General features: G+C 35.8%; 4 protein-coding genes, 1 long non-coding RNA gene and 1 pseudogene across 6 annotated transcripts; 2 read left to right on the top strand and 4 right to left on the bottom strand.

Annotated features, from left to right (window-relative positions):
• Positions 1-883: 883 nt before the first annotated feature.
• Positions 884-2942, bottom strand: LOC140960829 (dual specificity phosphatase Cdc25-like). The gene is made up of 3 exons (XM_073419121.1): positions 2796-2942; positions 2574-2712; positions 884-1265 (listed from the first exon to the last, which is right to left on the bottom strand). Exons 1-3 carry the CDS (start codon positions 2876-2878, stop codon positions 1095-1097), a joined length of 393 nt encoding a protein of 130 aa, XP_073275222.1. The 5' UTR covers positions 2879-2942; the 3' UTR covers positions 884-1094.
• A 971-nt stretch (positions 2943-3913) lies between these two features.
• On the bottom strand, positions 3914-7033 carry LOC140961312 (S-adenosylmethionine synthase 1-like). 2 transcript variants are annotated; one of them, XM_073419759.1, is made up of 2 exons: positions 7011-7033; positions 3914-5366 (listed from the first exon to the last, which is right to left on the bottom strand). In XM_073419759.1, exon 2 carries the CDS (start codon positions 5357-5359, stop codon positions 4187-4189), a length of 1173 nt encoding a protein of 390 aa, XP_073275860.1. In that variant the 5' UTR covers positions 5360-5366; positions 7011-7033; the 3' UTR covers positions 3914-4186. The 2 variants fall into 2 exon arrangements, with proteins under 2 accessions (XP_073275860.1, XP_073275859.1); XM_073419758.1 differs by lacking the exon at positions 7011-7033 and adding an exon at positions 6270-6558.
• On the bottom strand, positions 6999-11603 carry LOC140961101 (protein PTST homolog 3, chloroplastic-like). The gene is made up of 11 exons (XM_073419405.1): positions 11234-11603; positions 10947-11064; positions 10494-10636; positions 10185-10388; positions 9040-9181; positions 8878-8941; positions 8673-8735; positions 8535-8582; positions 8277-8396; positions 7565-7696; positions 6999-7097 (listed from the first exon to the last, which is right to left on the bottom strand). The coding sequence occupies exons 1-11, from the start codon at positions 11427-11429 to the stop codon at positions 6999-7001; spliced, it is 1329 nt and encodes a 442-aa protein (XP_073275506.1). The 5' UTR covers positions 11430-11603.
• A 38-nt stretch (positions 11604-11641) lies between these two features.
• Positions 11642-13176, bottom strand: LOC140961313 (uncharacterized). Its single transcript, XR_012172325.1, has 3 exons — positions 13035-13176; positions 12406-12930; positions 11642-12249 (listed from the first exon to the last, which is right to left on the bottom strand). It is a non-coding gene; the product is annotated as an uncharacterized lncRNA (long non-coding RNA).
• A 2173-nt stretch (positions 13177-15349) lies between these two features.
• On the top strand, positions 15350-20407 carry LOC140961311 (glucomannan 4-beta-mannosyltransferase 1-like). Its single transcript, XM_073419757.1, has 9 exons — positions 15350-15664; positions 16950-17048; positions 17138-17390; positions 17676-17786; positions 17888-18024; positions 18112-18225; positions 18334-18533; positions 18632-18823; positions 19126-20407. The coding sequence occupies exons 1-9, from the start codon at positions 15350-15352 to the stop codon at positions 19283-19285; spliced, it is 1581 nt and encodes a 526-aa protein (XP_073275858.1). The 3' UTR covers positions 19286-20407.
• A 611-nt stretch (positions 20408-21018) lies between these two features.
• LOC140961100 (BTB/POZ domain-containing protein At5g03250-like) lies at positions 21019-23432 on the top strand (annotated as a pseudogene).
• Positions 23433-23732: the final 300 nt, after the last annotated feature.

Here is a 23732-nt window from a genome sequence, read left to right as displayed (position 1 = left end):
TTAAACCATCACATATTTTTCCTCTAATTTTTTTTAAAAAACTATTATAAGATAATCATAAAAGAACACAACTTTGAAAACTAAAGCGAAATATAATATTTCCAAAAATCATGTAATGCGTTTCTTTGAGTTTATTTTGGCAAGGAACACGCCCGAATGATAACGTCTAACTTGCGGAATTGAATGAATTTCCAGGAAAAAGAAGCATAATTTGCAATGATAAATCCCTAAATCTCAATTTAATAACAAGACTTGTAAAAGTCAATCTAATTTCAGATTCAAGAAACGTGATGATTTCAAAATGTTTTACGAGCCGCAGCCTTGTTGATACATCCATCATTCATCCAAATTTGAAAAAGGACGAATACAACCGAGATTTTTTTAACATATTTTACGAATAAATTTGAATTTTCCATTTTATAAAAAATGATAGAAATGTGGAATTTAAGTATTAGCTATCTTTTCTGAGTTCAGGCTGGGCACTCAAAATGTCCATTTGCAGATCATACCATTCTATTTTATGAGATATTTCTCCAAGTGTGACATAATGGACAGAGTAAATAGTCATGACTTGTCAGTCCTTATCATCTTGCATTGGTACCCGACCTTTGGGGTATTCAGTATTCAAATTCCTTTTTATACTTTTGTATAACATGGGCTCAAGTTTTCAATTCCCGAAGAGCCAATTGATTCTGAAACTCAGTTACAAAAGACCAATTTATGAAAACTTTGTTATAATCCGAAAAAAATAGGAGAATACACTTTCAAAGTTACTGTTTAAATTTCAATTTTCTTATATTTTGTTCTCTTTTTTAACCACAGAATTACAGATATTCACCAGATAAGTCTTTGACCGAAGGCTTTACAGTACATACGGGTTGCCTAACAACCAAAACCGAACATGCGGGAGTAAAATCATATAATCACGATGAATCCAATGAGTTTAGATTCCTTCAAAAGTCAGAAGAAAACATTCTCGATAATTAAATGATACAATGTAAGCACGCCATTTTGGGACATAATTCCATGTCAATGCTTCAAGAAATAATAGGCTCGTAGCAATATGAGCATTCTTGGTTGACCAAAACAGGGAGTTAAGCTTTATCCCCCTTGCACGGCACTTCAGTACAGCGACAAACGGGCTTTCCAGAAGCCTCCCAACCATTATACCCGCGTTCCAGAACCATGACGTTTTTTATTCCCACATCTTCTTTCATGGTAGCGAGATAATCTGTAAGCCTTCGTGCGCATTTGGGTCCGCGTACCTGAAAAATAGTTCAGGCTTTCGTTCTGGTGGCTTTTCACTGGTATGCATCTTATAAACTTGAACTCTCAACGAATTGAGTAAATCAGACTTTTGGGCTAACTATAGGAGCAGAGGCCCAATTTGATTCTATGGATTCTAATTGCACTCTGAGGCACCTACTGGATACATACCTTCATGTTTTGCTAATTTTATCATGCTCGAGGGACGATTGTAAATTAAAACTTTATAATGTTTAAATCTTTGGTTCAGACAACCGAACTATTTCCAACTTCTAACTTGAGATGCACGCCAGTTTAGACTACAATTTGAACCCCTGTCCCACCCAAAATGAAATACCAAAATCCCTACCGTTAGAAGGTTTGACGGGACATAAAACCAGAAAGAAGAAGATCCTAAGGTAGAGTGCGGTTAGTTCGCCTTCAACGTGTCATTTGAAATAGAAGTTCAATGATCCAAGATCAAGCCACAAGTATACCTTAGAGATGCATAATATATTTTGTCCACCTTGAGGATAATTATGAGCAGTAATGCTTTGGTTCCTTCCCAGAGTGCCTAAACATCCTTAACACCCCAAGAATCTAAACTTCACGGTACATGGAACAGAAGAGAATTAAAGTGAAATACGAACACGGAACAGAGGCTAGCATGGCAGATCCACTTAGAAACTGATCTATCTGTTGTGACCTCATTCTTATGATCATCCAACTGATCAAATGATTAATAAATACAACACAAGACCAAATATATAAAGATTTAAATGAAGATTGAGAGAAATCCCAAAAAGAAGCACTACTAGTACATGCTATGTTTAATTTGAGAACCCCAAACCCCTCTACCTAAAAAACATTTGTCAATCTTCTGGTTCTATAAAGACATGAATACTCTTACCATTGAGAAAGTGAGCTTGTTAACAACCAAATTGGCCATGAGAGCTCAACTTAATTTCCTCCATCTTAAAAACAACTCGAGACTTGCGGAGTCAATTACTGCTCGGTTTATGCCCCTCAATCAATCACAGTACACAAGCTTAGCCAGTTTCGGCCATTCCTAAGACGTCGACTGGTACACTAAATGAGAAAACTCTCAAACTTAACTCTCTCCATAATGGAATTCAAAGTCAACTGTCAACAAAGCCCAAGATGATTGTGAATTTGTATCGTCCTCTATACGAATATAAAGTACAGCACAGAAAACTAACCAGATCCTATTAAACACGTTATAAAGATCAAACGCCAATAACCCACATTCGCATCGAAGGAGAAAGGGAAAATTCATGGCAAACGAAACGTAATCCAGTAAATCACACCTGGCTGAGAGCACAATGGAAAACAAGGGTATCTTTGCCTTTAGCAGCTTCGATTAGATTTGGCATTTTGTCAACAAATGAGTCGCTAGCAAAGTGAAGCGACCCAGATATATGCCCATCGGAGCTCCTTTCATCATCCCTAATAAACATTAACATTTCCCACCAAATTATTAATCATAGTCCGCAAAATCAAACAAACGTGAGTTCCATATCATCGTATACCTGACATCGACAATGGCGATATTCGGGCGGTTCTTGAGAGAGGAAAGCTGAGAGCCGGTGATGTATGTGATGCTCCGAGCCATCTCTTTCTTCTTCTACGCCCTGATTTATTATGAGCATATAGCTTTTAAAATGAGCAAATAATTTTTTTTATAATTGAACAAAGATCATATTCTTGGTATTAAATTCTGTGCAAAAATTTGTGTGAGATGGTCTCACTTGTCGTATTTTGTAATATAATTCATCCATGAAAAAGTATTATTTTTTATGCTAAGATTAATATTTTTTATTGTGAATATCGGTAAGGTTTACCCGTCTCACAGATAAAGATTCGTGAGACCGTATCACAAAAAACCTATTCTAAATTTTGTGTATATGTTCAGAGTCTGACCCCGTAAAATTCATAAAGAAATTGTTAATTAATTAAATAATAAGCAATATCTTAAAGTAAATATATCAAAATTTGTAAAAAAAATTAATAAGTATTATTTATTTTTAAAACCCGCAGTTGAAACTTTGGTCATTAAATAAATATCTTGTAGCTAATGCGCGTGAAACTATTTTAAAATTTTAAAATATTAACATCATTTTATGTATATTTGTATCTATTATTTTCTGTTTTGTTAATACTATCCATTTGTACAAATATCTAAAATCATAAAATGCTATAGAATGAAACACAGAGAAACATAATGATTTTCCGGTATATTCAATTCAAATTTATAAATATCTTGTAGAAAGTTTTCTTTTTATATATACATCTATATTATTAAGTTTGAAACACTTAAAATAACTAATTTTTGGTGTCGTGGTCTATTTTAATTATATATATTAATAAATTTGTAGACATCAAATTGTAGATTCAATTTTTACTTGGATATTTTTTTATTCTTTTATTTTATTTATTTTTTTAATTTATATATAAAAAATACAATATAGTCTCTCATTATTTTTTATAATTATATTTTTATCCTCATTTAAATATTAATTAAAAAATATAAAAAAATATTGTAAAAACAAGCCCGTCCGTGCAATGGCATATATAATGGGGTGGTGGATTTATATCCGTTTCAAAGAATAAAAAATACAGTGGATCTGATGGGGGGAAAAATAATGCATAACTGAATAAAATATCTTTCATAAACGATGAAAACTAAAATGAAAATAGTAATACAAATTCACGTAATCATTAAATTATGAGAGTTGGAGACTGATTCGATCCTCTGAATTTTATTGATCAGACATATTCAATGACAACATAGTAATACAAACTTAAACGACACAGATACACTTCCTTCTAAGAAGCATTTTTAAATCTAAAAAACAAAACAATCCAGTATTATTTTCGACTCTTGCTAAGGAACAATGATCTTACGTATCTGGCCACAAATTCAAGCTTTAGGCTTCAGGATTTTAATAGTTTCCCAAGTGAAATCAGGATCATCGCGCCCAAAATGACCATAAGCAGCAGTTTTCTGGTACCTAAAGTTGCCCCCTCTCTTCAAATCGAGGTTGATGGCAATCATTCCAGGCCTAAAGTCGAAGTTCTCCTTGATGAGCGCAAGTATGTCCTTGTCTGGGATCTTACCCGTCTTGTAGGTGTCAACAAACACTGAAAGTGGTTCTGCTACACCAATAGCATAGGAAACTTGCACAATGCATCGACGAGCAAGCCCTGAAGCCACTATGCTCTTGGCTGCCTGCCTAACGACATATGCCCCACTTCTGTCCACCTTTGTGGGATCCTTTCCGGAGAAAGCACCGCCACCATGAGCACCCCAGCCACCATAAGTGTCTATGATGATTTTCCGACCAGTGAGTCCTGCATCTCCATGCGGGCCACCAATGACGAATCGGCCAGATGGGTTAAGGTGGAAAATTGTGTTGTCATCAAGGTACTGGGCGGGGATCACAGGCTTGATCACATGCTCCTTCAAGTCTTCTGCAATCTGATCATTCGTGACTGTTTCGTCATGCTGGGTTGAGATGAGAACTGTATGGACTCGAATAGGGATCATGGCCCCATTGTCATTCTTGTATTCAACTGTAACTTGTGTTTTACCATCAGGTCTTAGCCACGGGCAAGTGTTGTTTTTCCTCACTTCTGTAAGCTTGGCCCCAAGCTTGGTGGCGAGGACATGAGTGAGTGGCATAAGCTCGGGTGTTTCATCGGTGGCATATCCAAACATGTGACCTTGGTCACCAGCTCCAATTTCCTCAGGTTTCTTGGTGAGGTGACCGTGAACTCCCTGGGCAATGTCCGGGCTCTGTTGTTCGATGTTGACTAGAACTTTGCAGTGGTCAGCATCAAGACCAACATCAGGTGATATGAATCCAATGCCTCTGCATGTATCACGAACAATCTTCTCATAGTTCACATTTGCCTTTGTTGTGATCTCGCCAAAGACCATTACCATATTAGTTTTTGTGCATGTTTCACATGCAACTTTGCTCTCCGGATCCTGCTCCAAGCAAGCATCGAGAATGGCATCAGAGACTTGGTCGCAAAGTTTGTCGGGGTGACCTTCATTTACAGATTCTGAGGTGAACAGGAAGGTGTCCATATTATGCCTGAAAAGTAATAAAAGGAATGCGTTAAGTCAGATGCAGAACATCAGATCCAAAGCATATAAACCATGTGCATTAAAGGATAACAATGTGGAATCTTAGACAGATCTATATTCAAACTCTAGGAGAATATAAACGGGAAACTTAAAATTTGGACTTAATGCAAAAACAAAAGCAAAATGGAAACACGGAATTCATTTAAATCTAAAATTAATTTTGCCGCCTTATCTAATTTGCAAGTCAAGTCTCCACCATAAAAATCGCACATAGAACACAAGTACCTGTCCGCGATTAGAAAACAGTTTTTTTTTAAATTCAATTTCACACAAAAAATATAAACGAATATTACTTCCAGTCCCAAATTCGAATTGTCACAAAATAGCAAATGAAAATGCATCTCAGAATCCAAGTTCACATTTTGTCGATAATACCTAGGAATACCCAAAAAATCTAAAAGACAGAAAATTTCAATGAAAAATCATAAACCACAACATTCTCGCCATGATGTACTACGTTCAACGAGATCTGAATCTCACGAGGAAAGAACATGCAAAACCAATTACCTCCATGACAACTGAAAAAATACGCTCGTCAAATCGGTTAACATTTAGCCTAAAACCGGAAACATCAAACGAGAATCATTACACAGATAGTTCCATGTTGCAACAAAAATATGCAACGGATCTGGAAAAAGAAATGCAGCATCTTTAAATTCATTCGATTCGTCATTCTCGGAACATTTCCACCTCAAGTAAAATAAAATAAAAAACTTCGAAAAAACCATCAAATCTGCCAACATTCAATCTAAAAAGCAAAAACACACAGTAGAGCCACGGATCTAAATAAGAGAGAGAGCAATCTAACCAGATCTAAAACAGGAAAATGCTTTAAAACGCAAATGAGTACCTTTAATCAACACAGAGGCTTCAGATCTGAAATATATTATTACTCCAACGTAGATAAGAAGGGAGGGAGATTTGAGAACATGAAAATGGTGTTCAAACTTGAGGAGAAGGGGTGATATATATAGGAACACGGATCTGAATATACCCCCAGTTTCAGTTTCCAAACCAACAATTACCCGAATGGTAGAGAGTGGGCCCCAATTGAGATGGAGGGCTTTGCGATGGTGCCAGCTATCAATAGATAGTATCCAACGGTTGATATTGGTCAAATTAGAGAGACGTCAAACTTGTACTACGTGAGTAGGTGGAATGGAATTTGCGCCGTCACTTGTACATTGTGCATCGAGAAACATACGTGAGTTGGTGTAAATTTAGAAATTAAAAAAAATAAATAAATATAATTTTGGTATCCCTACTTGTTTTAAAAAAATTTGATTGCATAAAAATAATAATATAGTATATTAAATTTTTATATTTGAAAATAACAATGATCCGTGCGTAAATATTTAATTAGGACGGCTCCTCTAGCTTATACGTACATTAATAACAACATTTGGCCGTATGAGATTCATAAATGAACTCATTTGCATCTACATACACCTCATATGAAATTTATCCAACGGTAGTAGATACCGCAAACACATGATTTAATCATGTAAAAGAAATCTATTCTTATTCAATCACCTATATCAAACACTTGATGTCGATGTTATTTGCAAGCTAAGGATTGTCATCTACCTACTTTAAGTATGTTGTTGTGCAAGTTGTCCCTAGTAACTGATTCCATTGAAGGATCAATCCTCCAATCGCCGTCGACGACAAATTTTATCTGCGAATCAAGAACAACATTGTAAGCTGACAAATAAGATCATATCCCTTGTATGGTAGAGTGGTTTCAAGAAATGAGTGTGTTTCAAAAAAGCAGTTGAAGGTCGAAGCCACCACACCATCCAAATTATTACAAAGTTCTTTCATCCTCCTATGTTCTAAAACCGAAAGTCATAAATCTTGTTGGATTTTTGGAGGGATGTATGCACGTTCGGTGTCCCCTGTCCTCGAGGTTCAGTTTTTTTCTAGATGATAGTTAAGAACACGCGGTGATCTGTTGAACAAACCTCATAAATTCCAGGATAGAGCCACAATACTGTTCTCCAAAGTTGTGATTTCCTGAAATTTTTTGGTAGTATGTTTAATTTGTGGTCCTATTCAATAAAATGTATTATGGGTACAAAACCAAAACTATGAACAGCGGTTGAGCACTGATAATCTGATAGACTGATATAAACGAAAATGAACATTAAACCTCGTTTCAGTAGGGCTGACACCAATGGATGATGAGTGTGGATCCATTTTTATTTTGTGATGCCAACCATTGAAGCTCCCGGCCACTTCTACAATCTCCCCATATCCCGTATATTTGACCTCAACCTAAAAGAAAAGGAAACTGCACCTCGGTAAATAAATGATTTGTCTGAAACAAAGAGATGTTATCTTTATTCTTGATAAAAAAAAAATTCAAAATATGTGGTAAAATAATAGAAAAGGCTAGAAGTGGGTTCGTTTCCATTGTCTCCAAAATATATTATTGCAAATGGACTAAAAGCTTAACCAAGATCCAGGGTTGACCCGATGGAAATTTGTTCTGGCCTTCTGCCATTTGCTTTGCGTTCACATCAAGTGTGGTCTGTGTATGTCGCGAAGTTCAAATTTCGATGATTTGATACAAATGTTACCGAGAAATAACCATCCACGGACTTTGAATGCATATCTAGTTAATGAAATCAGATTTAAAAACTGTGTTTTGGAAAGTCATTTTGGATAGAGAAGTTTCAACACAGTGCTTAAAAAGGCCAAAAGCCCAGCAGCTAATGTGCCTTTTACTATTGTATTAAAACACAAAATTACTTTTGTTTATTTTAAAAAAGCTCTCTTGATAAAATACTTATAAGCTAAATATCTCTGAATCACTGACCCAATTTTTCAGCTTAACAAATAGAAAATGCAATACCTCTTTCAGTCCGGATAAACTTCCTTCGGCAGCATATAATTCAGTCTCTTTTTCAGAAATAAGTTTCTGTGCTCTGTTGATCTCTATTTCCGCATTGTTTTGCAAAGAAGACAAATAAGCCTGAGATATTAAATCAATAGGTATTTTCACTGTCCATTTTCTCATAAAAATGGAATTTCTAGCGCTTTTTTATACATTTGAAATATAATTTAGGCTTGTAAAATCATGAAATAGTTATTTATGCATAAAAATTTGCACCTTTTCTTTCTCAATCTGCTTCTTCAATTGATCTAGTTCTAATTCCTTCTGATGCTAATAAAAGACAACAACAAAGTGCTAAAGCGATCACATGAGAAAATTCGAAGGAAAATCACATGTTATAGTATAGTTAAAAACCCCAGAGCATACCAGCATGAACTTGAGGCGGTTAACCTCAGCTAGATTCTCTGCTTTTATTTCCTGCCAAACAACATAAATAGCAGTCAAAAGCAATCATTCCATCCAGATAAATCAAGGTGAATTTTGAAGAAACTGGAAAAGCCATACAATGTCATAATCCAAATAAATCATGGCCAAGATTGAAATTACAGTGCACACAGACCTCATCATCTAGATCATTTTTGTGATTCACAGGAGTTTGCTCTTCTTTTGAGACGTAGCTGTTCCTGTATAAGTCAGATGCAGTGATGCAATCGAATAAGAAAAAAAAGGTTTGTAGAAAAAGAAAGCGACTGAGATGTTTCCTTTGAAGCGGGTGAAGTACATGGAATTTATATTTAATGTTTCACCACCAATACAGCTTTGGAACAAAAGATTGTTGTTCCCTTGATTACTTGAGTTATTTTGCACTTCATGTGCATCTTCTGATTCAGTACCTCTCTCTCCTTCACCGGCATATATTTCCTCTGTAATCAGAAACGCACAATCTGAGCATGAGAAAAATAAATCGGCCAAGAATTGAATAAATATTTACCTGCAAAATATCATGTCATGATGACAAAAAACATTATGGTAGATGGACTTGTTTTCTTAACAAATAATAAACAAATAACTTGATTTGACGACATATTCCAACATATTCGAGAAGGCAAATGGAAAGCCTTGTTTTTGAACTTTCATCGAGGGTCTCTTCTTAGATATAGGTATAAAAAATAAGTCAGAACCCAAAGCAAACGGAATCAACTATTCAATCCACTTGCAAGACATGACATGTGGCTAACCCCATTTCTTATTTTCTCGCAACGTACTGCTATAATTAATTATCGCACACCATAAACTTATTTGCCAAGATAGCAAAGAACTAAAATTTCGAATCAGCATCCTAGGAAAGAAAGCACTTGTTAACAAAGCCAACGTCTGTAAACATTCCAAACCCTCTGCGATACTTGCTAAACAGGACTGTCTCAGTACTCGTATTAGCACTAATCAGGTAAAGCCGTCAAAACTCTGAGATTATGGGTGTTACTTGTATTAGGAATTGGAAACAAGTTTCCTTTGAAATTAGCATTAGTTAGCTCTAGTGTGGACATAATTGATTGTTCTCTATTCACATTACCCAACTTCATATATTATTACAAGCATTCCAACCATGGAAACAAGTGTCATTTATTCTAAGAAATATTACACTTGATGGTAAAAAAGCAAATAAAATTTTTTAAACCAGATGGAAGCCTAAGCATAACCTTTTAATCATTTTACCACATAGAACAATATAGACAATTGTTGCTTCCCAACAATCTTCAATTCAATAATAAAAAAAAAACAATTAGCAACTAATAGGAATCCAAAAGGAGCAAGCAATGACACCAGAGATCAACTCTAGAAGAGAAACACATTATGCCATCAAAGGAAAACTATAAAGTTGAGAAATAACGAAGAATGTATAGAAATTAGCGCTCGAGAACTAACCATCAATTCCAACCAACTTTCCATGCTTAATAAAATTAGCCACCTTCTCCTGCATGAACGGGATACTTGAATCTGATGCCACGGACCTTTGGTCACTCGAGAAAAGGTCTCCATCTTTTTCTTGATATCTATACAAGTCTCCCTCTTCCATAACGTCCCTTGGTAAGACATCACCGACCGAGGCTTTCAGTTTCTCATTCTGACCTTTTCAGACCACAAAATAGTCTATCAAATACCAATCAAAGATTTTAAATCGGATATTCATATCAAAATGCAAATATGTGCAATGTTAAATTTTTTAGTATTCACCTCCAGATCCCCCGAGCATCTTCAATTTTCCTGTTTCGTCCATCTCTATATCGGATTTGATTAAGTTTGTTGTAGCTGAGGACTGAAGAATCTGTCTAATAAGTTTGTATCCTCTTCGCCTGACCATGTGTGCAAGGTCTTTCCTATAGTAAAATAATTGATTATCGAAAATTTAGAAATGCAATCTTATCCTTTTACACCTAAAAACCACCACTGAAATAATAGGATATAGAAAAAAACATATAAACCAGGAAATATATTTCTCCAAATGTATATATCCCCACGTCCCACTCGTACACGAGTTCAAAAAAATACATACATTAAAACCACAGATGATGGAGCCTGTCTCCTGCTCCACCATTGTTTAAATATATGTGTGCGCTTTATCGCAGTAGTGAAACGTAACACCGATCATAACACTAAAATTTTAAAAAAAATCCATGAAAATCGAACCTTCCATGCTGCGCAAGCTCCTTCATGGAGGGCACATGATCTTCAGGATATCCAACGGTGGATAAAAATTCTCTAATCTCACTGCAAAGATCTTCATTGCTTTTCACCTTCTTGCTAGCTCAAAATCAAACACAAGCAACTCAATAAATCTTGACCGATAACTACAAGAAACAGAAATTTCGCAAATACAAACACCCCGCAATAAATACAATAACGTAAATTTTTTTGAAGCAAATACTAGTACCCTGCATCAAAGAAAAAACCCATTACGAATAATCGACGAATACCTGGATTTCTTGGATGAAGAAGCCAAAAATCGGGAATAGCGATTCTTGTGGCGGTGTTGGGAAATGCACAAGTCCTGTGAAAAGATTTGGTTTGAAAAGAAGATTTTATCAGAAGATAAACGAAGAAAAGTTGGAACGTAGTAACAGGTGGCCATGAGGACGGTGGAGTGCACTGCGGAGATGGGTTTAGCAGCATTTGAGGGATTTCGCTCCGAATTCCTAAGTACGAGAATTACAGTCGATCAGCTGTCTGAATACGAGGATTTACGTATCACTGTTTGATCGAAATGGAATTACGGAAGATCGCAAGTCATTTATTCATTTATGGGGATCCAAATCAAGTCGACATTTTAGATCAAATTGGAGCTTTGGATATGTTATATTANTCTAAAATTAAAATTCCTCCACTTAAATCAAATCTACCCATCAAAATGCAAAACATTGCTTCATTTTTCTAGCACACTGATACATATCTGATTCTACAGTATTTTCCAACGAGATGAATATGTCTCATCGAAATACAAAGTGTTTATTCAATATACATATATATGACTTGAAATATTTACACAGAAATCCACCCAAATGCAACCCGATGTTTAGTTTGATTGGTAAAGCCCATCCCAGAAGCAAGTTTGACATCGAGTTCGAGCAAAGACCGTCCGAGCAGGAACTGTCATTTAGTTTAATCTGTGTAAATAGAAACGTCAGGAACCCAATGGAATCATTTAAAAGACATGCAAACTTAACTGGTGATCAGTCAAAGTCTACACAAAATGACATGTACATACTTTCTTTGAGGTTAATATTAATGCAATAAGTTTTCTATACCCAATCACAAACAATGGTCTCTCAACTTAACGGGTGAACTGAAACTAACAAGATTACACCTTTTTTGTAGTTTTTCCATAAAGGTCAAAGGAGCCCAAAATCTGATGCCCGAGACAAATTTGTAAGATACGTGACTTCAGTGCCAACAACTTCAGTGCTGTCAATCTTATATGCCCGGTTATTAGTACCTTAAATATAAAGAGAAGGAAAGAACATCAACACAAAAGCTTCTTGTGCTTGTACATATTGGATGTAGACTACCATATGATCAAGTATTACTCCTGTGTAATCAAAGGCTTAAATAATTAAAATCGATTAAGACAACAGGCCAGGTAAAAATATACCACTCATGTTGTTGGGTCTTGAATTTTTCTTCCCTCACCTCCATGTTAGCAAAGAAAGGACAGCGAGTTGAGCTGCCAACTGCATGATGTGCTACTAATGAGTTCGTGTGGGAAGAATTGCACCCTGCAGAAAACTAAAATGCGAAAGCTTTAGCTAGTTAAACGAGTTTTCCATCGTAAGAGAAATAGGTTTACCAATCTTGTGAGAACCTTCACATTCGAAAGTATACCAAAGATACTTGGAAGATAAGCTCCATTAGCTGCTAGTGATGCATCAAATATTCCACAAGACGGGTATCAATGAATGAAGAACTCTCAAGTGAAGAAAATACTACTTTAGCCATTGCTTGCGAGACTGTGGGAATGGTCTGTCTGAAGCATGCAGAACCATGGAAACAAAACTACAGAGGAGGCTCATCACGAATCATATATTTGGTGAGAGTTTTTTATGACTTCAAAAATGTCATTCTCCTATGATCACAAGTTTATAAGATTTATCATACGCTGGAGTGGACCAGTTGCAAACTGCATGATAAATTGAAATTCTAAGTGAACCAGGTTCTACAAAAATTTATACTCCTACAAAACCCATAAGTCAACTTCTGTCCACTCTACAATATGATCATCACCTTTTTCGAAAGCTCGACTTTGGGAACTATTGTTTAGTTGGATACAAGTGTTGTAACATACTGGAATGGGAGGAAAAAAGACTCATACTTAGAACAAAAATGAAAAGTTTCATAAAGCAGGTTGTATATAACACAATAAATCCAAGTACATCCACACTGTAAGCTTCAATACGAAAAACTCTTGTACTTTCAGGAAACATAAAATCCTTGTTTGTAGAATCAAAAGCTTGAGTATGAAGAAACTAGGTCATGAGATGACATGTTTTGTCATTAACATTCTCACAAGCTAGAAATCCAGAACAAAAAACCGAGATACATATTGTCACAGGACAGACAATCAAAATTTGGATGTGGTATGATGGCGATTGTTCACTCAAAATTAAGAAAATTCGTATTGCAAAATTTTAAAATACCTCGGTCATAATCGTTATCCATATAAATATCAATTTAAATAAAATTTAAAAATATTTATCAAACAAAATCTTACATTAGTTGATACGCACAGTAAAAACTACCTTTCGGAACTAATAGCGAGCATACCTATTTATTCTCCAAAATCATTTCTCAAAAACTTTCCCCAAAACTTAACATAGAAAATAAAACCAAACACAGCAATTGAGTTTCAATGATTACGTAGTTTTTCTGACTCCTATACCATGAAGGAAATTAAAGGTGTTTCGCATATTATTAAGACGATATAACAATCTGGAGCTTAGTAAACATATTAACAAAAGAATCATATATCACAATTCAAGAGAACTTAGTAGGCAGTTCATGCACTTCAAGTCTAGTTTTCCATTTTTTGTCTTTCAGAGGTATATCTATTTCTCCCTATTCAATCTGTGTTTCCATTTGCTAGCTTTCTCACTATCTGCACCAATGCGCACTTATATCATCCTTTTATCATTTATTAAAACACACCATTTTAATATTATGTGAACAAATTTGATCCACTTTGTCTTTAAATGAAATTCAGTTTAGGGAAGTTCCTAGCAAATAATATCAAAGAATGACCAATCATTGGATTTTTTTTACTTTTGTACATTGTTGAGGGGATTATGAAGACTACATTATATCATTATACTCTTGTCCGCCTTATTTAACAGTTCAATCTTCATTTATAACTAACTCACCCTGCAACTACTAGTAAGAGTACAAACTAACAGATATACACTTATACTGTTTAATATATTGCAGAAATAAATTAGTTCATGTCTTTCATCTTTACCGTCACTAAAAAAAGTTGCTACTGTTCCATATTCATACTTACAAATTAGCACAAATTTACGACCAAATCAAAATAACAGGCTTTATTATTCCCAACTATAAACTGGCACTTACCAAACTCACAACTTTCTCACCGTATTATTAATATGATGATGTCTATACCTATTATTTTATCAACTTCAAATTGAATAACACCAAGCAATGAGCTGTATACATGCAAGTCGCGACAATGATCATGTTACGTGTCAAAAATAAATTTTCATTGCAATTAATCCGCAAAGAAGTCGACATTATAGATGAGGTAATATGTAAACAATGACGATATTCAGCTTGAATGGAAACTAAACTTATTTTTCTATGCCATAAAATAACAAAAAATGCAAAATTATTGTGTTTATGACATGCATAAAGTTTATCTAATATTGAGGCAAACCACGGTTTTTGGCAGCGGCTCAAATTTGATAATCACAATAATATTAGAACATTGTATCACATTATCTTGAAGGTTATTTATTGTCTCATTACAAATAAGTGAAACATGCACGATAATGCCAACCCCAAGTGACCCTGAAAAATAAATCTAAGCTGCAAAAATCAAGTCAACCGTAAAAAATAAGATCATAAAAAATCTATGCCGGTAAAACGAGCAATTTCCCTATGGTAGGTACTAAGTGGAGTTGCATCTTTTCCTCTGTAATCAACTCAAGGTAAAAATTCATTTCATGATAACTATCCGAGTTTAATTCTTCAACTGCAACATCGGTGAGAAAGGCCAGAATTCCAGCTAGCAAGTACTACGTTGCAGCAACTTCATTTGCATGCACACCGTGTGTCTCTCAGAACGAGGAAGTTCACTTTCCATAAAATTAAACGTTTTCTACGTCTTCCACGTAAGCCATTTAACGTGGCGTTGCCTATTATCTCTGAGTTCCCCCGCGCCTATTTAAAGCAAGAACTGAAGCTGCCTAAAGCATTGTAACCACAACCTTCATTGCATTTTGACTTAATCTCTTGATCCTCCTTTTCTTTGACTCTAGAGTCTAGATTCAATCTTTCTTCCTTTTACATCAGAAATCCACTCATTCACCATGCGAAACGTTGGTTTTACGGGGCTAGAGATCAGTGAAACCTACAATCCCACAAGAGGCATCAATTATGCTTGGGAGCGCATAAGACTTCAAATAATTGTGCCTCTTTTACAGATTGCGCTATACATATGCATAGGGATGTCAATAATGCTTTTCATTGAACGGGTTTACATGGCTGTTGTTATCGTATGCGTCAAATGTCTGGGAAAGAAAAGATACACCGCTTACCAGCTAGATGCCATAAAAGAAAACCTGGAGAAAAACAAGAACTATCCTATGGTGTTGGTTCAAATCCCAATGTACAACGAAAAGGAGGTAAAATACTAGAATTTCTAGTCTGATCGCCTGCGTCCATACCTGCTTTTTTCTGGTTGCATAAAGTGCATCAATTGCATAACAGGTTTTCACAAAAGTAATGATACACTATTAAAATCGATGATACCATTCATCAGTCAATAATCTGATGAATGACAAAATAGATATTTATATATCAAAAGTAATCATCTTTCCTAATTTCATAATGATGAAGCATTGCATGCATATACATCGCTACATGCACAGATTATCGAAAGAAAATTGATGTTTCTTGAACAAGAGATTAAGAGTTTGAATTTCTTGAACAATAAATGACGGGTTATGAAACCGCTGATAATTTTCTCACGATAAAGTGAGATTTTCTTGAATAAGGAATGAAGAGTGATGCAAATGTTGAAAATTTTCTGCCATAAAGAGAAAGTTTCTTGAAATAAGAAATGATGAGGAATGAAAATAGTTACTTTATAGTTTAGAGCTTTCAAAGTTCTATCTTGGTTATTCTACTGCTCTAATATTGTATAATTAGGAACACACATACTTTTTAAAAGTTGCACAGTATGAAAAAAATATGACCATCGGTTCTCTCTCTCTGTCAAAGTCATTTGATTGATAAAAAACATTGCGAGTTTTATTTCCAATATTTCCTTCATGGTTGCGGCATATATTTTCTCTTTTATCATCAAAAATAAATTTTTAGCTCATCTACTAGGTGCTTTTTGTTGCAGCAAATGTACGGTGATTGTTGAATGTAATTATTTCTAATCTGCTTAATTAAATAGAGGTCTTAACTCACCTAAAGGTAGAATACATTCATATATAGCAATTTATTAATCTCGTACAAGAAATATAGTGAGTTAATGTATATACCATAATAATTCACCAATGCCCCAAAAGTAGTTGGTATTTGATCATAATTTGTACATAAGACACAAAGCAATTTAGATTTAACATAACAGAATTCCAGCTTATAATTTCCACATATACGTACTAGTTGATTAGAATTTTAATAATATACAAAACTGAAACATCCGATGTGCATTTATGAGCCTAGGTTATTGTAAATTACACTAATAAAAAGGTTACAAACAGAATAACAGTGTGCAAAGCTTCGTGAAAACTGCCAAACACAAATGAAGAAAAGCTTACACCAGTAGTACATAGGGTGAATAAGCGATCCACTCTGGATATTATCTGATTTTAAAGCCTTCATACTATGCAGCACAGGATCAAATTTGAGAAATGATAAAATAGGGAGAACTAACGAAAAAAGGTTGTATTTATTTAGGTTTATAAGCTATCAATTGGAGCTGTATCTAATCTTTCATGGCCATCAGAGCGACTCATTGTGCAGGTTCTAGATGACTCTACCAATGCAGCCTTACGGGTATTCAGTCTCAACCACAAATGTAGTTCACATATGATTTCTGTTGTAATCTTGTCTGTGTACTGATTTCAAATACCAAATCATGGCAGGCACTGGTGGAATTAGAGTGCCAAAAATGGATCCGCAGTGGTGTGAATATAAAGTATGAAACAAGGAACAACAGAAATGGTTACAAAGCGGGTGCCCTTCGAGAAGGTTTAAAAAAGAGTTATGTTGAAGCTTGTGAATTTGTAGTCATCTTTGATGCAGATTTCCAGCCAGAAAAAGATTTTCTCTGGAGGACCGTTCCCTATCTACTTGAAAACCCACAATTGGGCTTGGTTCAGGCAAGGTGGAAATTTGGTAAGGCCAAAGATATCATACTTGAAAGATCTCCGTAACACAAGTCAAAACACTCAAAATTTGAAAGTATTATCTCATTTAACATAGTATTCAAATGACACGAGTGAGATTGGCGTGCTCAAGTCTTTAACCATGATTATAATATTTCAATCTTCAGTTGAAGTAAATCACGATGGGCAATGGGCTTTTGTCACAACACACTCATTTAAGGGATTTTGTCACAACAGTCATTTAATTTAACGATTTGCTTGTTTTCTTGAAGCTAAAGGCAATTTAAATTTCCAGTGAATGCAGATGAATGCATAATGACTCGCCTCCAAGAGATGTCATTACAATATCACTTCAGTGTTGAGCAAGAAGTCGGATCCTCAACATGCTCGTTCTTTGGATTCAATGGTTGTCCAGCACTGATATTACAGTTTTAAAAGTTATTTTTTACTTCAAAAGTGAACTCACTCTACGAATAACAGTGTTAAGACGTTTGACCTGTATTGCAGGGACAGCTGGTGTTTGGCGGATGAGTGCCCTAATTGATGCTGGTGGATGGAAGGACAGAACCACAGTAGAGGACATGGACCTTGCCGTCAGGGCTAGCCTAAAGGGCTGGAAATTTCTCTTCGTGGGTGACCTGGCGGTGAGTGTTCAATCGATCACTTAAATATGAAATATTTGCCAAGATAACATACTTTTTGATTAGGTTGCACCTGATCACCTTTCTTAGGTAAAAAACGAGCTACCAAGTACATTTAAGGCATACAGATACCAACAGCATCGCTGGTCATGCGGGCCGGCTAATCTCTTCAGGAAAATGTTCATGGAAATAGTTCTTTGCGAGGTAATACAGCTACAGCTGTTCACTGTTAGTATCACTGACAAACTAGTTGTACAATTGCAAAATTTTGAATCTTTACAGTGAATATTCACACACCTTCCTTACTTGCAGCGCGTGTCAATCTGGAAGAAGTGGCACGTCATATATGCTTTTTTCTTTGTAAGGAAGATTGTTGCACATTGGGTTACGTTTTTCTTTTACTGCATCGTGATCCCAACAACAATCTTAATTCCTGAAGTCCATCTGCCAAAGCCGCTAGCGATTTATCTTCCAGCTGCCATTACCATTCTCAATGCAGTGTCCACTCTCAGGCATGTAAATTCAAAAAAGCTAAATGGAAAAATCTACATCACTTTAATTATCTATAATCTAATTAATTTTTCTAAGTTTCTACTTTACTTTGTCACAGGTCTATACATCTTCTAGTACTATGGATACTCTTTGAAAATGTCATGTCTCTTCATAGATCAAAGGCGGCAATAATTGGACTTCTTGAAGCTAACCGAGTAAATGAATGGGTTGTTACTGAAAAGCTGGGGAACATGGCAAGGAAGAACAATCCAAGAGCAGTCACGAGGCCTCGATCACGTATTGGTGAAAGGTAAATTAACTTAAGCAATTTCTATCTTCAAATAATACAAAATTCATGTCAATCTGCCAGATTATAAAGGTGGATGACTGAATTATGAAAGATAACTATCCTAAAAAGAAAATACAGACACTTCACAAACACTGGAGGTAACCAAGCTCATGAAAGACCAAAATCCGCATATACAAATCTCCATTTACTTTCTTCGGGGAGTAAGAGATGGAACCTTTGATTGATCAGATATCCTATGCACCCCGGCTGAAAGATAATTCAAAATTTATCCAGTCACTAACTTAAATTCATTTTATACACAGGATCCACTTCACAGAGCTTACACTCGGATTGTTTCTGCTACATTGTGCCATTTACAACATGCTATATGGGAACGACCATTTCTATATTTACCTACTACTCCAGGCAACCGCTTTTTTTATTGTTGGAGTTGGGTACGTAGGGACTATTGTACCGAACTAAAGATGATAAAGAAAGAACAAAGGTGGGCTGATGCAACCTACAAGCTCTAGTTTTAAATGTCAGTCTACTGACAGAGTAAGCAAATAAAGGTCATGCAATTATCTATCTTGTTTCTTCGTGAAAATGAATAATTGTATTAAAAGGTTTCATCTATTTGTTTTCCCCTTTATTTCACTATTTTGTATATCATTTCACATTATGTAATTTCGTAGAGTAATCAAAAGAATATTCTATCATGCAGAAATTCCAAAGTCGAGGTCATAGTATTAAAAGAGAACTTTAACACTTTTTTTGGAGCTTAGAAGACGAACTCATAAAAGACCAAATTTTCTACCAAACCATACCACCTGGTTGAATATCGATTCATCACCTCCTATAATATAATCCCTTCGGAGCCGCGTAGGGGAAACAAGATCAGATTAAAACAGTTTTAATTCCATCAGTATTTTTCAGAAAAATATATAAATGTTTCGCAAGCTGAACTAAGCTCTTGGGCACGCTACTTGCTAAATATAACAAAAGGGGCAGCATTTACGTTGTACTCGAATGTCAGCAATTTCTCAATCTAAAATACCCAAATTTCGCCACAACAATCCAATAAAAAATCTTACTCTGAATTTCTATCTGAATTTTAATTTGAGAGCTACTCATAAATTAAATTTCCCATTAATTAACCAAATAGATCATGATCCAAGTTCAATCCGCAACAATGAATCACAATCATCCAAATCCAACACATTCATGATTCACCTTAATAAGAAGATTAGGGGAAAACCCACTTTTCTAATTTGATAACCTATATTATAATTCTAGAAAAAGCAAAAATTCACCCAACAAAAAAACAACATAAAATCCAGACATCTACACAAACTCCGGCCGACCATGCAGACACTCACCAAGAAATGCAACCGGAAAAGGAAGCGACATCGTTTCACGGACCGCAGGAATCAAGATCGCTGTCGCGAACACGGCTCACACAACTGTTGTTTCGAGGTAATGCGGCTGCATGCGATTTTATTTATAGACGGTGGTGTGGAGGATCTAATTTTGGGAGTGGCAACGTGGCAATTGTGCACATGAGATTTGAGCACATGCAAGCATCGAGTTGAAGACAAAAGTAGTTGAGCGTTGGTGGGAAATGTAGTTGGATCCATTTGGCAGTACTTCAATTTCATTTAGTAATGAGTTAAATCTCATTTTTTTTACTAAAAAAAACCGTCTCACAAAATTAATTCGATTTTGTATAAAAAAATATATATATTTTATGAATCAAATTTAGATTATAATAAATTCTCGAGATATTTTACTCTCAAATTGTGGACAATATTTTCGGAGATTGTTAATTTTGTATAATTTTTTAAAAAACTCTAAAATTATACTTAAGAATTATGGTAAATCATAAATTTCACATAAAAATATGATAACAAATATTAAAAAACAGAGCTTCAAGGTTTATATATTGGTCCACTTCGTTTCCTTCCAAGAAGTATAACCCTTATCAGCAAAGCAATGAGTTATAGAAGGAAAAAATGGCAAAGTTCCAGAAATCAAAAGCAGCCACATGCCATAATGATTTCAATGCACCTGATAAAAGATTTAGATGTTTAATACGAGTCTTCAACTTTCAAAGGAAGTCGATACAAATCTAAGATAATTATATCCAATATTTATCTAAGCTTTTATAGCATGAATTAAAGATGTTCGAGATGTAATTTGGTTCAGTTATTAACCAAATGAAACCAAGATTTTTGGTTTTGTATGAAGTAAAGTTTATGGAGATGCAATCTGTTCGACGTTTCCTGGCTCGTGCAGACAATGTGTGCAAAAATAAGATCATGACATATATCAAAAACATGCACGGATCGACAAAACCCAACGTTCCATGCATGCTCGCAAAGAACCCACACGTAGCCTCGATCAGCACTCTTTTTCAACATCTTCGTTTTGTTCAAGTTTCATGAGGTAGTTTAGTTTTATTACAGTTCACAATAGGAGTAATGTTCATCGAGTGAGCTAAGTTTTGCTAAAACTTCATGCGAAATGTCTTCAAACATGCTCGAGTTCCAGTATCTAACATATTATTCGACCAGTCTCAAAAAGTTCTAGAGTTGATTCGAATCATTTGCTGTTCTCTAATAAGCTATCCATCTCTCTTTCTTTCTTTCCTCGAGCTCTGCACATTTCCTGTAATTTTTGAAAATTTAGTGTGTTCGACGGCTTAGATGATAGAGTCCATTGTTTCTCTGATTTATTTATCCCTAGATATTGATCGAGTTATGTTCATCTATGTGAAACTGCCAATTATATATATTCTTGGACATTATTTGCTCTATATCCGCCAATATCAAATCCTTTAGCCTTAGTCATGGTATACAATTTAGTCACTTTCATGAAGCTTTCATGCAACCTCTTTAGGAATATTGCACATCCGGCCTCCCAAGTGATGTCACCATTGAAATCGGAGAAATGTCCTTTCATCTTCATAAGGCATGAAGAGTTGAATTTATTTGGCCTTCAATATACTTAGTGATTCTGTAAACGTTGATGTTTACACGACAATAGGTAACATGAGTTCAAAATATACAGTTTCCATTGCAGTCAAGGAGTGGACTACTTGAGAGACGTACAGGTGAATCAACTAGTTCTGATGCACCCGCTTGTGTCTTGCAACATATGCGAGTTTCCATTGCAGTCAAGGAGTGGACTACTTGAGAGACGTACAGGTGAATCAACTAGTTCTGATGCACCCGCTTGTGTCTTGCAACATATGAGCTACCTGGAGGAGCCAAATCTTTCGAGCTAGTAGCCAAATTCTGTTATGGTGTCAAAATAGAGTCCTCGATGACTGTTGTATGTCTTAGATGCGCAACTGAGTTTCTTGAAATGACTGAAGAGTATGGAGAGGGAAATCTCATTACACAAACAAAAGCTTTTCTCGCTGAGGTTCTGGCAATTGGACTGATACAATAAGGGCCGTGAAACCTGTGAAGTTCTACAGTTTGCTTTGTGTCAAGGTGCATAAACTCATTGGCAACGGCAGCTTGTGCCAATTCTGAGTTATTCATTGGGCCTGTCGCTGGGTTGGCAGAGACTGATAGAGCAGCTGCTGATGCTGTTTTGTGGAATGGAATATGCATTTTTACAGAGACGAAGCCGACAACTGATGACTGGTGATACGAGGATGTTTCTTTTCTTTCTTTCGCTTGGTTTAAACGCTTCATCCTGGCTGTTGAAGCAGGAGGTATGAAACCCGAAAATATTGCTGGAGCCTTTGTGTTTTATGCCAAGAGATGCATCCCACACATGAACAGAATCAAGTTTTAAGAACTTGAATACGGGGTCAATGATTTCCATTCCTGCCGAGGCAGATCAAATGGCGCTTCTTGAAGATATAGTGGAATCACTTCCAAACCAGAGAGGAGTCGTACACATAAGGTTTCTTCTCAGGCTGCTTCACATTGCTATTGTTTTGCAAGCCAGTCCGTCATGTAGAGAAAATTTGGAGAGACGGGTTGGGGTCCAATTAGATGAAGCTGCACTGGAAAATCTCTTAGTTCCGAACATCGGTTCTTCTGTTGAATCTTCATACGATATTGACTGTTTCCAGAGGATTCTCGATCATTTCATGTCAATGGACCAGGCATCAGCTGCTGCGTCTCCTTGCATTGTGGACGAAAGGCAACTAATGGAAGGGCTAAATTCTTTGACAGCTATAACGATGGTGGCTAATCTCGTGGACGCGTATCTGGCTGATGTTGCATCAGATGTGAATCTGAAGTTCCTGAAATTCCAGTCCCTTGCCGCTGCCATTCCTGATTATGGTAGACCCGTTTCTGGTGGGATTTATCGCGCCATCGATATATATCTGAATTTAGCTTTAGAAATTTGAATTTTTAGATGTAATAACACTTATCAAAATACAATAATAACAGGCACATCCCTGGCTCACAGATTCGGAGAGAGAGCAAACCTGTAGATTAATGAACTGCAAGAAGCTCTCGTTGGAGGCGAGTACGCATGCTGCTCAAAGCGAAACGCTGCCACTAAGAGTAATCGTGCGTGTCTTATTCTTCGAACAGCTGCGTCTACGCACTTAATCTCAAGTTGGTTTTTCGTTTCAGACAATCTTGACAGCTCCCGCTGTTAGATCTCGGTTTTCTATGTGCCCAAACGCAGCGGAAGTTTAAAATTTTATTTTATTTTGACAATCAAAATATGTTTATATTTGGGCACTCGTATGGTTTTATCATAAACATTCATAGGGCGTTGGAATTTCATACCTTAGGTGAATTAATCACATGGCTCCAACTATTCCGGGTTTAGCGGAGATAGCTCTTGATGAAATCCCTACGAACTTTCTTCAAAAGCTTGTTTCCTTCTAATCAGGTCCACGACTAGATGATTTATTCCTCTTCCAATTTGCACTAGAAAATATGGAAGAGATTTT

Source organism: Primulina huaijiensis, chromosome 16 (assembly GCF_012295235.1).
Source record: "Primulina huaijiensis isolate GDHJ02 chromosome 16, ASM1229523v2, whole genome shotgun sequence".
NCBI lineage: Eukaryota > Viridiplantae > Streptophyta > Magnoliopsida > Lamiales > Gesneriaceae > Primulina > Primulina huaijiensis.
Note: the sequence above shows the minus strand (reverse complement) of the source record. Positions and strands in the feature narration are given on the sequence as shown.